General features: G+C 43.3%; 1 protein-coding gene across 5 annotated transcripts in view; it reads left to right on the top strand.

The window, feature by feature from the left end:
* Positions 1 to 17563, top strand: part of rbfox2 (RNA binding fox-1 homolog 2) — an 84654-nt gene that overhangs the window by 11784 nt on the left and 55307 nt on the right. For 4 of the 5 annotated variants that reach the window (XR_009783923.1, XM_061737578.1, XM_061737488.1 and 1 more), the window contains exon 2: positions 10862 to 10912. Coding sequence is in view for 4 of the 5 variants with exons in the window: in XM_061737578.1 (XP_061593562.1) it covers positions 10862 to 10912 (51 nt within the window). In the remaining variant the exon portion in view is untranslated. Of the gene's footprint in view, positions 1 to 10861; positions 10913 to 17219; positions 17520 to 17563 lie in introns of those variants that run through there. The other variant, XM_061737797.1, reaches the window with a different exon arrangement.

Raw genomic sequence — 17563 nt, 5'->3', positions numbered from 1 at the left:
GATTCCAAATCGTCACGTGATGCATCGCGATGCATCGACACATCGATGAATTGCACCCACCTCTAGTTGCTACTAAAGCTTTTCTTCTTCGTCATTACGATGCAGCATCTTCCGGTAACATTTCAACCGTCAGAAGTACTTCCACCCTCGACCTGGGCTGAACGGGGCTCCGGCGTGATCCGGCGTGATCCGGATCGACCCTCGCGGAGCTCGTCGGGTTCAGCTGCCTGGCATTGACCGAGCCCCCGCGGCCGTTTCACACCTGTAATTTTGCAGCACATTTAGCAGACACGGAGCGCAGCTGAGCAGAGTCCAGCTGCGTCCTCCTGCTACGGTGCTGGCAAGTCGGCCCCGTGGTGAAAAACTCCCATAATTCCCCCCAGAAATCCAATATCGCTCAGCCTCCGACGGCCACACGTGAGCGTGCTTGAGAGGAGGCAGCAGCCCGGTCCACTGCAGCCGCTCGGCTCAGCAAGTCCTGCTCAATATTGGATTGTCTAAGTTGGACGCGTGTTTTCGCCGCTGGAAGCTCGGAGACGCGTCGGGGGCAGCGTGCACGGGAGTCCGGACGTGATGCAAAGAGTCGGTGCGGAAAAAACAAGCGATTTGTTTACATGAAGTTTGCGTGGGGGGATGAAGCAGTCGGTGTATTTGCAGTGAAGACGTCCAGGCAGATTCAGACTGCAGGACGATCAGCTGCAGGATGTCTGAGCTGTTCTCCCAGCTGTTGTTAGAATGGGGATGACATGCAGCAAAGGTGCACAGGCCGGGATTCGAACCCGCGACCTAGGGCTGGGGATCGATTCAAATATCAAGATTCGATTCGATTCTTAAGATTCAGAATCGATTATCAAGATTTGATTCGATCCGATATTGATTTGGGTTACTGTTATTAAAACTGTTTTTTCAGCTGTTGCATGAATTATATGACTGTCTAGTTATGCAACATATTAATATTAGTATTATATTGAGATTAAACAGCAAGTATTGCAGCTAATGATGCTGTAAGGACCAATCAGCTCCCAGAATGCTGATAGAACTGCTTTCAGAAACATCATGTGGGTCAGAATTACCAAACAGATCCAGGGAGGAAACAGAGACGGATGAAATCGGTTTTATTTTTTCCCCATTTATGAGAATTGTGTTTTTTAACATTTATGCAAATGTAACCCCAAGACAGTATATAAAGCAAAGAAATATAGACAATTTATGCAATTATAACTGAAAACTTTAATGTTTTCATACCTTTAAACATATTTAAAGGCAAAAACATGGCACCAGTTATTCTCGTGTCCAACAAAATATTCATTTTTTGAGCATAAACAAAAAAGTACCAAAAGTTGTAATGTAATGATGAAAAGAAACAATTTTTTTTTTTTTTTTTAAATCGATCTTTAGACATATGAATCGATTTTTAGGAATTAATATGAGAATCGATTTAAAATTGGAGGATCGATCTTTTCAACACAGGCCTACCGCGACCACTGCAGGAGGACTGTAGCCTCAGTATATGAGGCTTAACCCACTGTTCCACCGAGCGGCTCATCAGGGGTGTTTAATTTACACTTATTTTTAATTTTTTTTAGTCTCCTAGTTCTCTCAGCGTATGTCCCTAAGTCTCTGGATCTCATCCTGCGTAAGTTCTCTTTAAAACCAAGAAAAAGACTTTGATTTCCTGGAAAATGGACAGAAACATCTTTAGTTTGGGATAAATAATGGTACCTGGCGTTACGAAAATATTCAGCAGCAGATGATGGTTCAGATGATTATTCAGAGGCAAAGCCCCGATGTGATACAGTCGTACATGATGATTAAGTGGCTCGGTTGTGGCTGACGTGGCCGCACTTTCCCGCCGTAAACGCGCCGTGTCTTGAGTCGAGCCCCGCAGCGATGCCTCGGCTCAAACAAAAACCTCTCCTACATCAAACTCCTGTAAAACAGAAGCGTAGAATCCTTTGAGCTAAATGGGTGTAAATATTAACAAAACCAGCGCTTTGTTTTCCCCAAAAAATGACCAACTCTCGTTAACAATTTACCTGCAACAGATTTAAATTCAGGCTTATTCTCGGTGTAACTGCCAAAAAATGTATTTTTGCTTTGCTTAATTATAATGGTGCTATAATGGATAAGTTATGGATGAATTTAAATTATAGAAATTATGCTTATGTTTGTTTGTTATTGGGTTGGTTGTGTGGTGGCGGGAGGTAGACAAAGGAAAGTGCTCATATAGCAGGCTGATATATTTTTTGTTGAACGTCACCGTTTGGCTTTGTTTATTTTATTTTTGCATTATAATAATTGATTGCTGCCTTTTGATCTTTTGTGACAATGTATTTATTTATTTAATACGGATCCCCATTAGTCCTCACTGCAGTGAAGACTATTCTTTCTGGGGTCCAACATTGCACACATAAAACAATAAAATACAATCCTTACAGTTAAAACATACCTAAATCTAAACAAAAATGAGCTGAGATGTGATGGAATTCAACTCTTAAATTGTTGAAACCAGCCAGAACCAAACAACAAAAAATATTCCATTTTACACTCAGAATTTCAGAATAAACCAAGAATTTCAGAATAAACCAACTAACTAAAACTGACTTCCTTGCCAAGTACTGCTTTTCTTCATTTGTTTTTTTTATCTAGCTTTTTTGTTTATCATGGTTAAATGTGGTGGAAGCTTATAGTATAGAAGACTTTATTGATCTCCCAGAGGAGAAATTCAAACACACACACGCTCAATGATTTATACAAAAAATTTAAATAGAAATAACCAATAAATAGCTAAATAATAAAAAAAGAGCAATATAAAATGTAGAAAAATTAGTTAATGTACAAGAGAAAAAAATAGTAAATGCAAAAAACCGGATAATATTTACATGTGCAAAAATACGTGAGGTATTTAGTGGGCAAAGGTTATTGCACTTTCAAAGAGACAGCTTATTCTAATAAACCTGGATCCATGGTTGCAGATCCCAGGGGGGGACATGTCCCCCCCAATTTCTGAAAAACATGAATTGTCCCCCCCAATAAAAATACCCTAAATTATTCAAAATTGAACAAATGTATTTTCAGACTTAAAGGTTGAATATGTAGAATATTTATTAAAAATATATTTATAAAAAAATAATACATTCACGGTGCGTTTTGAGGTGTACAGAATGAAAGTATTGCTACGCCATAATTTTTTTTTTTAAGTCTGAATTAATATTTTAAAAATGTTTGACGGGCTCGAGTCGATCTGTTTAGGACAAATAAACAAGAAATAAACAAGAAAGGTAAGCACAATAAATTATTCCCTGTGCAGTATTTTTTGGCGAGCCTTTACCAATTTATGGCATGGTATAATTTGCATATTGGCAAAAAATTAAAAATTAAAATCACGTTGGTGTCCCCCCCAATCCTGACATCGGATCTGCACCCCTTCCTGGATCACTTTCAGAACTAATTCAACTGCCTTTTTTTGTCCCTAAACTCGGGATCCTGCTTTCGTTTTTAAATTGAGCAAACGTGCAAGAAGAAAAGACAACTCGTGTGTGATGTTGTGTTGATGTCTTCTTCTGCTGCGGATAATAGCGGTGGATGTATTGAGATGTGCAGAGTGAGATCGGGGTACACCCAGCATGACTCAGCCGTCCGTCTCAGAGCTGCACCACAAACAAACCCAACTAAATCCTTGCTGAAATGTCACAGATGAATGTCACTGCTTTTCCACCACGCGTGGGGCATCGGCGCCGCACCCCGAAGGCCGGCGTCGGCCCCCGGTTCCCCCCAAAGACCGCGATTGTGTCGTGCAGTCGCTAATTGGAAGCAAATGCCGCCGTTTCATCAGAACCGAAATGAATTTGTGGTAAAGAAGGAAAATCAATGTTTTATTTTAGGCTCTGTGGGCTCGTCGTGCGCTTGCACGTGATCTGGCAGCCGGCGCCGTTACATGATTCTTCCAAAACCGTCGAGCCGGCTTCCAAACTCCACTTTGATTCTCGCCAAACCCCCCCCACCCCCCCTGAGGAGGCACGTGTAGGTTTCGCTGCGGAAAGCGAGGTGCATGCAGGGAAAGTAAACTTCAGTTTGTCCGGAGGCTTCGCACATAAGTGCTCTGTTGGCGAAGCGGCTTCACATCCTCTGGAGCGAGGAGTGGCCTGCTTCACAGTCAGGTAGGACGACTCTGAGCGCTGAAATGTGGTCCCTCTTCCCTCCTCCTCCTCCTCTTCCTCTTCCTCCCCTCCTCAGAAAGAGCAGCTGTCCCAAGACACGATAGGAATAGACACGAGTCTTGTGACCAAATTAGACTCCGCACACGGGCGGTAATCGCTCACACCTGCCGTTACCTGTAGTGTTTTCAGAGGAATGGTTAGTGTTGTGTGAACAACAGATTGCAGCGTCCGTCCCCCCCCCCGGAGCTACCTGGTTTCATGCATCATAATCTGATTTGATGTTAATCCGATTGCGCTTAAACTGATAATCTCCCACGTGTTTATTGACACATCCATTAAAGCGTCACACCGCTGGTGGGAAAAGTGAGTGAACCCTCAGCTGCTCGGTGGTTGAACCTCCATTTGGGAGAAGAGACTTCATCCTACTGTAAGCTTCGGCTGCTCCCATGACGACGGGCTGCAGGATATTTTTGGTAAACTCAGGAAAATATTTTCCCTTCTATAACAAGCCGTCTGAGGTGGATAGATGACAGAAGATGAACCCTTTCTACTAGGGATGGGCGGTATGGACTAAAAAATGTATCACAATAATTTCTGGCATTTATCCTGATAACGATAAAGATGACGATAAAAAAAATACCAATTCAACTCCACCTTTGTAACTATAAATCTATCTCCACATTCAGTCTTTGGAGCCAAAACACTGCTCTAAAAGAATATTAAATGCTACTAAACGTCATCAATGGGAATTTCTTTTTCTTTCTTTCTTTCTTTCTTTCTTTCTTTCTTTCTTTCTTTCTTTCTTTCTTTCTTTCTTGCTCATTTCCTTCCTTTCTTGCTCATTTCCTTCCTTCCTTCCTTCCTTCCTTCCTTCCTTCCTTCCTTCCTCCTGCTCTCTCCTTTCTCTTTCCTTCCTTCCTTCCTTCCTTCCTTCCTTCCTTCCTTCCTTCCTTCCTTCCTTCCTTCTTCCCTTCCTCCTTCCTTCCTTCCTTCCTTCCTTCCTTCCTTCCTTCCTTCCTTCCTTCCTTCCTTCCTTCCTTCCTTCCTCCTGCTCTCTCCTTTCTCTTTCCTTCCTTCCTTCCTTCCTTCCTTCCTTCCTTCCTTCCTTCCTTCCTTCCTTCCTTCCTTCTTTCCTTCCTCCTGCTCTCTCCTTTCTCTTTCCTTCCTTCCTTCCTTCCTTCCGTTTTCCTCCTGCTCTCTCCTTCCTTCTTCCCTTCCTCTTTCCTTCCTTCCTTCCTTCCTTCCTTCCTTCCTTCCTTCCTTCCTTCCTTCCTTCCTTCCTTCCTTCCTTCACATACGTTGTGTGTGGATTTAACGCAGAACTATAAATCAGTTTACACAAAAACGTCATCAACGGGAATTTATCATTTTTACTGCGAGATGACAAATTCTTACCGTGGGGAATTTTTTTGACGGTATATCGTGAACGGTAAAATATCGCCCATTCCTACTTCCTACCCCCCCACCCCCGCACCACTGGCAGGGTGTTTTGATGCTGCGCCCTTTTGTTTCAGAAGGCCGTAAACCTCGTCCCGGTGGCGTTACGGGCCGCTGCAGAGCTCTACGGGAACGTTTCAGCAGCGTTGTCAAGTGGTTGTCCGGCGGTATCGTTGCCGTTTTCAAACCTCATGGATTCTTCTAGGGCTGCAACTAACGATTATTTTCATAATCGATTAATCTGTCGATTATTTTTTCGATTAATCGATGAATCGGATAAAAAAAACATAAAAGCATTCAATTCCAACCATTTATTTGAAAACAGAACTGACAGTGCAAATTCACAGTGCAGATAATCTTCAGAAAGTTCACAAACAGGTTGCTCCTTGAACATCCCTGAGCTTTTAAAGTATTGATTTAAAAAAAACAAAACTAAATGGACTAACACAGAAAACATACACATGTATGCTTTACATCTGCCAAATATATAAAAATAAAGTGCACAAAAGAGGTATACTTTGTTTAAAAGGGACCTGAGCTGTCAGAACAATAAATCAATTATAAAAAATAAAGAAAAATACAAATCAGAAACAGGATTTGTTTGAACATTACAATTTGTTCTCTCACTGCCTTCACTCAAAAAACTAAGGATTTTACCAAGAAGTTTTCTTATTTCTAACCTAAAAATGCCATTACACCTGATAACAGACATCACTTAAAAGGTTAGGTGTTTTTCCCACGTGTTTCAATTGAACTTTCATTTGTGTCAAGCTAATTTTAAGTTCTAGTTAAGTTTTAAGTTAAAGTCTTTTAAAGGAGCTTGAGGCCGGATTGTGGCAGGATTTATGAAAAAAATCCGTATACATTTTACGTTTTCTAGTAATAATGTCAGATGAAGCGTTCCAAACCCAAAAGAATGAGCCCTCTAGCGTATCTCTCCGTTGCCTTGAACAGGCTGTGTGCTGCAAATTGTGCTGCGATTCGGTCCCGAATTTCCCGCGCTGTCCTGCGGATGTGACGTCACATGACGCTGCATGTGCGTTCTCCCCGTTCTCCCGTGCCGGCTTCACTGTTGGCTGCAGTACCCCCAACGGCCGTCGTGGTGAAGGGTGGCGCTAGAGCAGGGGTCGGCAACCCGCGGCTCTAGAGCCGCATGCGGCTCTTTAGCGCCGCCCTAGTGGCTCCTGGAGCTTTTTCAAAAATGTTTGACCTTTTTTTTCTCTTTTTTCTTTTTTTCTCTTTTTTTCTTTTTCCTTTTTTTTCTTCTTTTTTCTTCTTTTTTTGCTTTTTCTTTTTTTTCTCTTTTTTTCTTCCTTTTTCGACTTTTTTCTCAACATTTCAACTTTTTTCTCGAAATTTTGACCTTTTTCTTAACATTTCAACTTTTTTCTGGAAATTTTGACTTTTTTCGCGACATTCCGACTTTTTTCTCGACATTTCGCCTTTCGCCATTTGCCTTCATTCTAATACAAGACTTTTCATTTTTTGCGGCTCCAGACATATTTGTTTTTTGTGTTTTTGGTCCAATATGGCTCTTTCAACATTTTGGGTTGCCGATCCCTGCGCTAGAGAGTCTCATTTCTTAAAAGGAGCCTCAAGCTCCTTTAAAGATTTTGAGTTTTGGCAGTGTTCAAAATAAAATCATGAGACTTACTGTGTTGGAGCACATTTTCCGTTAGTTAAAATTGTAGTGGGAACAGATGTTTAGAGGAACTTATGTAAGCACCGGGTTAGAGGGGGAACATATAGGAGAACGGACCACAAGAATATAGCGTGGATTAAAAATAAAAGTTAAGCACTGAGCTACATGTGTCTCCCATCTGGGCCATTGCAGACTGGTTTTAGTAACATACCGTGCTCAGGCAAACAAATCCGCGCCCTCTTTCTTCTTCCTTTAACGTGCGCAGCGTCAGCGCGCTGTGCCGCATTAAATGTAGTCCGGGGGAAATACCTGCTTTGAGCTGGCAAAGCACAAGCTCCTCTACTTCCGCTCCGAGACTCAAGACTGATTTATGGTTCCGCGTCACACCAACGCAGAGCCTACGGCGTAGGGCACGCGGCGACGCGCGCCGTACATGCGCGTCGCTGCGTAACCTACACTGTAGGCTACGCCGTCGATTTAACGCGGAACCATGATTCAGGCTTCAGTGAGTGACGTAATAATCGCGCGACACAACGAATCGATAATGGAATTCGTTGCCAACGCTTTTAATTAAGGGTGGGCAAAAATATCGATATGGCAATATATCGCGATACTTTTCCAGCTGATTCAATATCAATATTCAAACTTTGAATATCTATTTTTTTTATTTTTTTTTTTATATTTTTTATCCCCGATCTTTTTCCCCATTCTATCACCCAGTGCTCCTACCTAAGTGACAGTCCTGGGCATTGCCACTCTCTACCAACCCTGGGAGGGCCCTGCACTGAGCTCAGGTTTTATTTCACGTTTTATTTCATTTTATAATTTATTTTTTATATAACACAATTGCCTGTCCTTAAAAAATTAAAAATAATGGACAGAGGTTTATTTATTTATGGATTTATATCTATACTGACTGATCCCTGTGGCTGTCCTTGGTTTTAGTACCATCTTTCTTGTGTTTATTATCATTTGCCACATAATTAAAGCAACCTCAAACTAAATGTAATGTTAATTTCATATGATGTAAATAATATGAAAAACATATACAAATATGTTGTAACTTTAGCTTGTATAGTTATAATAAAACATTGTTTTGACTCAGTTTGTCCCATGAATTGTCACTATAATCTGATGAACGTGCAACTCGGATTTTAAGATCCATCACTATCATCTGATGTACATATATACAACTTGGATTTTAAGATGTGTAATGCATTTTTAAATTTTTCGGTGAACTATGTAGAATATAATAATTGAGATATCGCATAATCGGGATATCGCAATGTGTATTGTATCGTGGCTCAAGTATCGTGATGCGTATCGTATCGTGAGGTCCTTCCCAATACCCACCCCTACTTTTAATAATCGATTTTTATCGAATTTAGCGATTTTATCGGATCCGTTTTCAAGGAGTCGCCGCTACCACATGCCTAAACTGTCTCCATAAGGGGACGGTTTTGTCTCCTCGTGGACCGATGTGCACCTAAAGTCCTTGTTCAGTCATGCTAGCTCTGGACTACGACTCCAAACCCTTTCATTAACTTGACTCCAGTTGTGCAAACTTCTGACTCCGATTAGCTTTTGATGAAGTAATCACTTCTGTGGTTTCGTTTACCTTTTTTCTTCCAGCACCGTGAATGTTTAACGGGCGTTTTTCAATAAACACACGAGAACTGAAACCCGCCGACGTGTCGTTAGCAGCTTGTTCGTCATGGGGACGTAGCTGAGGATCAGTGTAATGTTTCATGGCTGCTTGTTGCAGTGAACTAGTGTAACCCAAGGGTTCATGCACTCGTTCCCCCCACCCCACGAAGCTCTTCTTGTTTCTACCTCCTCATAGTTTCCTCTACGGTTTTAACGTCCTAAAACCAGCACCGTCATCACCCCCCCCCCCCCCCCCCCTCCTCAAAGAAAGACAAAAACAAAGCAGGAATTTGGCCGTCTAACGGCTGACTAAGACGAGGTGGAGTGCAGAGTCTCTCCTCTTCCTGTCCGCTGAAAGCGAGTGTGATGTGGGGAGTGAGACACACTCATCTTGTGCAGCCCCCCCCTGCCCCCCCATCCCTCCTCCCAGCTCCTTAAGGAAATTAAGCACATGACTCTGCTCATGTATGAGTCATTGTCTTTGCTCCCTCCATCTCTGTTTCATTTTTTATTTTTTCTTTCCATGCCGTCCGTTTCCCGTCGCAGCACCAGCTCCTGATTCAGCCTCTCGCTCATATGAGTTCCAGATGTTTCCAGATATGTCTGCCCCCCCCCCAACACACACACACACACACTGAAATCTTTTTTTTTTTTTTGGCTTCCCTTTTTATTTATTTAATTTTGTCAGCCTCTGCTTTGCGTCTCCACACCTGCAGTGTTGCGTCTCCGGTTTGTCCTCGTTACAAAAGAAGGTTTATACTTTATTCATGTTATTCAAGCCTCTAAGAGCTGATTCATTATTTAGAGCTTCTACCTCCCAAAGCTAGTTCACTAAGTACATTTTTGGCTCTGAGATAGACTCGCGCTAGCTGTATTTTTCAGTCACGAAGGCGCTTCCTGCCTCCCCCTCCTCCTCCTCCTCCTCCTCCTCCTCCTCCTCCTCCTCGGCTGTGCCTCTTTATAATTTGGATGTGTTGTGCTGGGTTTTTGGTGGAAAGGCCTCGTGGGGTCCTGAGAGAGACGGCTACAGTATTAATCAGGCGAACTCAAGCTGCGGAGCGCGCAGAGCAAAGTGGTCCCCCCCCCGGGGGGACGGGCGCAGACGAGGGACATTGGTTCCACATGAAAGGAAGATCACAGTGGAAGGACAGGGAGAAGAGGAGGAGAGGGAGGAGCCGACTTGTTTTCTAATCTGGCGATATGAAGTCGGAGACGGCCAAATCTGCCCCCCCCCCCCTTCTCTTATCAAAGTGTGTCGTTATTACTGTGAAAGGAAAGGCGGCTTTTTTATTATTATTTTTTTTAATGGCATTCATTAGCATAAACATGAGTAAAATAAAGTTGGTTAGAGACGTGATTCCTGTTTAATATCTGCATCCAAACAGAGTGAGTTTGCTTTTTTCTTGCATCTGGTTTTACTGTAATTACTTCCCAGATGTTTGATGTCTTGGCTGCACGGAGGGCTTTGTGCCGGTGATTGCATCACGGCTCATGATCGCGTTTCACAGCAGTAGGCCTCATGCCGCCTGACACTCCTGACCTATTTGTGATTTCTTTTTCTTTTTTTTTTTTGAATTTATTTTAAAGAGCTGCAACGGCACTCGTTGGTTCTTTCTTTCTTTCTTTCTTGCTTTCTTTTCCTGCCTTTCATCCGCCGCTGCTCGCATGAGCTCACCCGCCCCCGTTATCGCGTCTTTACAAGCGCACAAAAGATCCGCCGGGTGGAAGACTCCCGAGGGGGCGGACGCGGGCGATGGCGAAGGAGCGTGTCACCAATGCCGTTAATTTGATTAGGAGTTAGAAAATGTTGCACCGTCGGAGTCAAACGCAGAGGCGGGGACTGAAAAGATGAGATGGAATTCCTGAGTAATGGAAATATGAAGTGACTTGCCCTTTTTTCTCGTTTTTTTTTCTTTTACAAATTACTGACTGTGTTTACATAAAAAAATAACTAAATCTGCTTCCTCTCTTTCAGAGCAACGATCCTTTGACCCTCGGTTACCATGGATACCCGTCTCACAGTCAGGTAAGGGGCAAGTCAAACACCTGCAAAAGTCCCCAGTTGCATAAGCTCCACATTTACCACATTTAGATATTCCTTTTCGGATGCAGCTATATCATTAATACGGCTCAGTGTGGTTCTTTACACCACAAGGTGGGGGTGTGGATTTTAATTTAATGGTTGTGTAGAAGAAGACATGCCTCCACAACCATCACTCTTCCCTTCCCATCCTCCGCCTACTTTCCTTTCTGCGTCGAACAACAGTAATCATCTTTGGTGCTTGCAGTCGTTTCATCTTTAAACGCGTAGATATTCTGGATTTTCTGCCCACAAACATGAGAAAAAAAAGAAATATCAGCTGCATGTTTGACAATCTGCTTCTCGGGCCTTTGTATTAGCTGGATGATTGTGTTATTAGACTGCTCAGTTTATGTGGTTAATCCTTAGATCATCCTCCGTTCATCCACTCATCCTCTCATGCTCTGCCCGTAATCCCCTCATCCCTCGCTCTCTGTGATGCGCGGCAACCTCTGCCTGCTTATCTGCACTTTATCTGTCTTCGCTCTTCTCAGAGAGTTCTTTCTTTCTCTCGTTCTTTTTTTTTTTCTTTTTTTTTTAATACTGCTAAGTGGATGCTGCTGATGCCCAAAAGTCAATTAGTCAGTTTTTTATTTCATCGTAATATGATGATAAAGCTTTGAATCATTTGCTTCCAAATGATGCCCGAAGGGTGCTCATAAAGTTTTGTTCTGTGTGAACTGTCATCTCTCGTTGGAGCGGAGAGACGCCAGTCACTGGCTTCTTCGGGGGGTTTGGAAATGTGAACTGACCAGAAAAGAAAAAAAAAAAAAAAAGAGAGAGACAGAGAGGAAGAAAACAATGGCGGGCAGCAGAGGTTTTTCACAGCACCGACGTGTTAAACTGTCAACAGCAGTGTGAGAATAATGCGATCAAAGGCTCCTGAAAGGAAGAGCCTGGAGAGTAGCAGGAGCTCGGCGTGTGAAGCAACAGACGAGCCATCTGCAGATGCAGAGAAACGCCCGCTAGGTTTATTTATCCGCTCAAGCTTCCTCTTTGGGTTCTGTAGCCCGGCCCGGCCGTGCCCGTTGAGTTTGTGGAAATTCTCCCTCTTGACGTGGGACCATGTTCTCCTCAAATTTCCTTTCATTTCCACCGGTGCAGGACGGGCTTGACCCATCGCAATGAGGTGGCGGTGAGCTTTTTGGGATGACTTGTACATGAGCGTCCATAAGGAACTGTTCAAAACAAACCAAGATGGGTTGCAGGATGGCTAATAAGACGTTAGATTGGTACGTTTTTACCATAAAACCAGCTGGTCATTTGCGGTTTCCAACAGAGGTCTTTGGTTGATAAAGGTCTGGTTGTTGCTTCTTTGGGCTTCTGGAGGCTGGATACTTGGTACTGTCCCTCCAGAGGACTTTGGCGTTTTCTTTTATCAGAGGATACTAATTAAAAAGGACCATCTAGACCAGGGGTGTCAAACTCATTTTGCTTGGCAGACCGGATTTGACCAATTTTTTTCTCGCGGGCCGCACGCTCAAAATAACAAAAACGGTGCGAATTTTTTCTCTAATTCTTTTTTTTTTTTACTATTATCTAATCCAATATCAGTTTAGTTAATTTTAAAGGAAATATGCACTTTGTTTACACTGTAATTATGTAAAATATATTTCTTCAGGGTCTTTTCTTGAAATTTCTCGTTTTTTTTCAAATTATGTAAGATACTTTTAATATCATTTTACAAAGATAAACAGAAACAAGTATGTTTTTTTTTTATATTTCGCTTTTTTATAGGAAATTTAATTAAAAGCAAAATCTTTCTTATTACATCCGAGAGTGTTTCATTGTGATTTAGAGATTTTTCCAGTACAATTAAGTGTATTTATTTTATTTTAAAAATTGGCGTGGATATTTACGCCAGTGTGCCGAAAAAGTCAGCACTTCTTTTTTTAACTGTTTTACTTTGTCACTATCCTCGTATTCAAAACTGAAATTCTCTGAATAAATATCTTCTATCATTTTTTTTAGCATTGATATTTTTCCTGCGAAAATATATAATAGTAGTCAGTTAATAAAAATAAACGACCGTCTACAAAGAAATAAAATCTGCAAATGCATTCTAGAAAGCTAAAACAAATTCGAAAACTGCTCTATTTGTGTAATAACAATGGATTTGTAGAAGAAATATATTATCGGATATGCTGCGATTCATGGCAATTATTTATGCCTTCCTTTTTAGTAAATTAACATTTCGTTTTTTTGCGTTGGAAACTTCTCGCGGGCCACATGAAAACCTCTCTCGGGCCACATGCGGCCTGCAGGCCGCACATTTGACACCCCTGGTCTAGACTATGTTGCACTGGCCTGGCCACCTTTATCATTCATCACTACTCGAGTACATGTACTCTAGCCTCCATGTCTTTTGTCGATGTTGGTCTGGTTGTAGCTACATCGCATGCTTAACTTCTCTGATTTAGCTGTATACGTCTTCCCAGTGGCGTCTCGAGGCCGTTTCTTCTGCGTCTCCTTGGTACTTCCCCCTGGAAAGCTAAGTCATATCCAGGCGAGCCTGACTAATTTGTTTTTTTAAGAAGAGCAGAAATTGGGATGGCTACCAAGACTTAAGACTTTGCTCTTTGAGTTAAATAACCAGTTCCTGGCGTTCTTGGATATGCAGAGAGAGAGAGAGCGCTAAGCTTCATGCCCTGGTTGTCACCTGATAAGTGAGACTTAGGCGTGGTTACTGTTGTGAAACATGTGAGAGAAGTTAGGATAATGAATTATATTTGACTTGTGAAAAACCTTAAACCTGATTCAGAGAATCACTGTAGCAACTTGAACTAAGCATAAAAAAATGCTTAAGACGTTGGGATCTGTGAGTTTACAGAACTTCAGACCTGTCTGCGTCACCTCGTACTACTTATTGCATTATATATTGCCCATATTCATACTTGAATGGAAACCTGTCTACGAAGCTGAGCCTTCCTCCCAAAGTCTCTATACAAATGCAAACTGCCAAGAATAATTAATTTGGGGAATTCAGAGACTCGCAGTACCAACGTTTCCTCCATTTTGTCTTCTCCCCGAGTAGCTGGCTCATTTCTGTTGTGTTTTGAGATGTGTTTGTCTGTCATCTTAGCACGCAGCAGTCAAACTTTGATCACACGCTCGCACTTTGCTCAGCTTAGCACCATGGTGCCATGCAAATGATACCAAGTGATCGGTGCCGTTGTGTTGGAAAGACCAATGATAATTTAGGCTTTGGATTGGAGCAAAATTTAAATTGCAAAAAGGTTTTCCCAGGAAACGTTGCATCTTGGGGCTGTTTGGCGACAAATGCCTGTCTGTGCATGGATGCAAAATCAGCCTGGAAGACATGGCTGGCCTTATTCAGTTTTCTACCCTGATGGATTAATGGATAAAATTAACCCAAAAAGAAGAGCATTTATTGGTTTGTACAAACACCAGCTCTGACACCTCAGGTGGTGTTACTGTAGACGTGTTTGGTGCCTTCAACTGCAACATTTGTTTGGCCTATTAGTGCACATGTGAGAGCAAGCAAATTAATATTTAACGCTGAATTTGATTAATTTGAACATCTCTCCGGTATATACATAAAGAGTTTGATTAAACACTCTTGATAGTTGAGTTCATATGTATGTGCTGTGTCATGATGTCATTTAGCTATCACACCTAAACCTTACCGAGTAGCTGCAACTCCTAAACACAACCTATTGCCTGTGATGCCTAAACTTAACCAAGTAGCTGCGGCGCCTAAACCTAACCAAGTAGCTGCGGCGCCTAAACCTAACCAAGTAGCTGCGGCGCCTAAACCTAACCAAGTAGCTGCGGCGCCTAAACCTAACCAAGTAGCTGCGGCGCCTAAACCTAACCAAGTAGTTGCGGCGCCTAAACCTAACCAAGTAGCTGCGGCGCCTAAACCTAACCAAGTAGCTGCGGCGCCTAAACCTAACCAAGTAGCTGCGGCGCCTAAACCTAACCAAGTAGCTGCAGCGCCTAAACCTAACCAAGTAGCTGCAGCGCCTAAACCTAACCAAGTAGCTGCGGCGCCTAAACCGAACCAAGTAGCTACAGTGCCTAAACCTAGCCAAGTAGCTGCGGCGCCTAAACCTAACCAAGCAGCTGCGGCGCCTAAACCTAACCAAGTAGCTGCGGCGCCTAAACCGAACCAAGTAGCTACAGTGCCTAAACCTAACCAAGTAGCTGCGGCGCCTAAACATAACCAAGCAGCTGCGGCGCCTAAACCTAACCAAGTAGCTGCGGCGCCTAAACCGAACCAAGTAGCTACAGTGCCTAAACCTAACTAAGTAGCTGCGACGCCTAAACCTAACTAAGTAGCTACAGTGCCTAAACCTAACTAAGTAGCTGCGGCGCCTAAACCTAACTAAGTAGCTGCAGCACCTAAACCTAACTAAGTAGCTACAGTGCCTAAACCTAACTAAGTAGCTGAGGCGCCTAAACCTAACTAAGTAGCTGCAGCACCTAAACCTAACCAAGTAGCTGCAATGCTAAACTTAACCAAGTAGATGCATCCATTCAACTCACCCAAGAAGCAGCAGAACCGTAACCTAGCCGAGATGCCTAAACCTGTGCAAGTAGCTGCATACATTACACCTAACCAAGGCGCAGCGACACCTAAAGCTAACTATGAAGCCATAACACCTCAACCCAACCAAGTCGCTGCATTGCCTAGACCTAAGCAAGATGTATAAGTACCTTTAATCGAACTGTGAAGCTACAACGCCTAGGCCTAACAAAGTAGCTGCGACGACTAAACCTAACCAAGTAGCTTTGATGCCTGGACCTGTTAATCTAACTGTGAAGTGACAACATGTAAACCTAATCAAGTCGCTGCGTCGCCTAAACCTGAGCAAGTAGCCGCAGCTCCTTAACGTGACCAAATAGTTGATACATAAACCCGACCACATAGATACCCAACCTAAACCAGCTTCACCATACAGGGTGAAATATTACGTTAATTTAATCAATCAATGAACAAAACAGGGTTAATTGAATTAAAATCTTCCCTTTATGAGGATGTTTTTTTGGATGTTTGTTTCAGAAATATGAACAAAACTGTCATATTGGCTGGTTGTGGTAAAAAATACATTTTATAAATGAATATGCAGCTAAGAGGCTCTGTATATTTGTACCGTGCCTTAAAAGGGACCTATTATGAAAAACAGGTTTTCTCTTGCTTTAACATATATAAAGTGGTCTCCCCTCAGCCTGCCAACTCAGAGAAGGAGGAAAGCAACCAAATTCTGCAGTGTCTGTACAGCCACCTGGATGAGCCATCCAGTGTGATGTGGATCTACGAGCCGTTCAGATTCTTCTCCCGTCGTTACGTAACCAAAATGCAATTTGCATCGGTTGGCCTCCGATGCGTGAAACCACGCCCACAACTAACTCCGCCGGCCGGAGCTTCCGCCATCTTTTCGTAGCGGTGTATCGCGTCATTCAGGCAGCCAATCAGCACAGAGCCTCATTATCATAGCCCCGCCCACTCAGAATTCTGCATAGATAATGAGGTTAGAGACTGGGAAGATAAAGACATGGATCAGAGGCTGAATTTCTAATTTATTTAGCAAAAACAATCAAAAGCTTGTTTTTAAGACATTCAAGGCCTGTTTAAAATAGACATTAAATGCCATAATAGCCCCCCTTTAATCCCCAACAGATACTCATCAAATTGGAGCTCCCGAAGGGAAACAATTATTAGTGCTGACATTACCTGCATGGATGCAGTGATGTTTATGTTGATGGGAGTCTGGTGTGTAGTAACACTCGGGTTGTAACTGTTGTCACATGTGATCTGATACGAGTGCATTCAAAAAAAAAAAAAAAAAAAAAAGGGACTGAACATTGTGCAATTATCAGCGCGTTTGCGTAACGAGGTGCGCGCCTGAGACGGAATGGAGAGTGAAGGAGGGAAAATCTTCCTCTTCCTCTCCCAGCGGTGCCAGCAGCCCCAGTTAACTCACCTACATGGAGAAAGAGAGCAGCAGCAGAAGAAGAAAGAGAGAGAGAGAGAGAAGAGAGAGGAGAGAGAAGAGGGAAGGACTGCGACACGAGAGAGAAGCCGAGGGGAGGGGAAAGTTTGCAGGTGTGACAGAGAGAGAGAGAGAGTGAGAGGAGGAGGAGGAGGATGAAGAGGGAGGAGGCGGCGTCAGGCTATCTGGGTGAGAGAGGAGGAGGAGGAGGAGGAGGAGGACTGAGGAAGAGAGACAGAAGAGATGAGCAGGCAAGGGCACAGCAGCAAAACAGAAGGCTGGGGGTAGAGAGGGAAGGAAAAGAGTGGGAGACGGAGAGAAAAAGAGAGGGAGGATAGAGAGGGAGAGTGACAGGGACAGAGGAGGAGGAGGAGGAGGAGGAGAGGGAGGAGGAGGGGATTGGCAGGGCAGACAGAGCGAGCGGGGAGCGGAGAGAGGGAGATTTTGAATCTGGGAGACGGAGAGAGCGCAGAGATCCGAGCTGCTGCTGAGGTGACACGGGCTCGGCGGCGCGCGGAGCCACGGACGCGCGGAGCCCGCACGGACGCGCGGAGTAGCCTACGATGATGGGACTGTACTATCCGAGCGTGCTGTCGGTGAGTGTTGACCCCCCTCCCATGATCTCACGGTAACCAGGAGA

This window comes from Cololabis saira, chromosome 1 (assembly GCF_033807715.1).
Source record: "Cololabis saira isolate AMF1-May2022 chromosome 1, fColSai1.1, whole genome shotgun sequence".
In the NCBI taxonomy this organism is placed as follows: Eukaryota; Metazoa; Chordata; class Actinopteri; order Beloniformes; family Belonidae; genus Cololabis; species Cololabis saira.
Note: the sequence above shows the minus strand (reverse complement) of the source record. Positions and strands in the feature narration are given on the sequence as shown.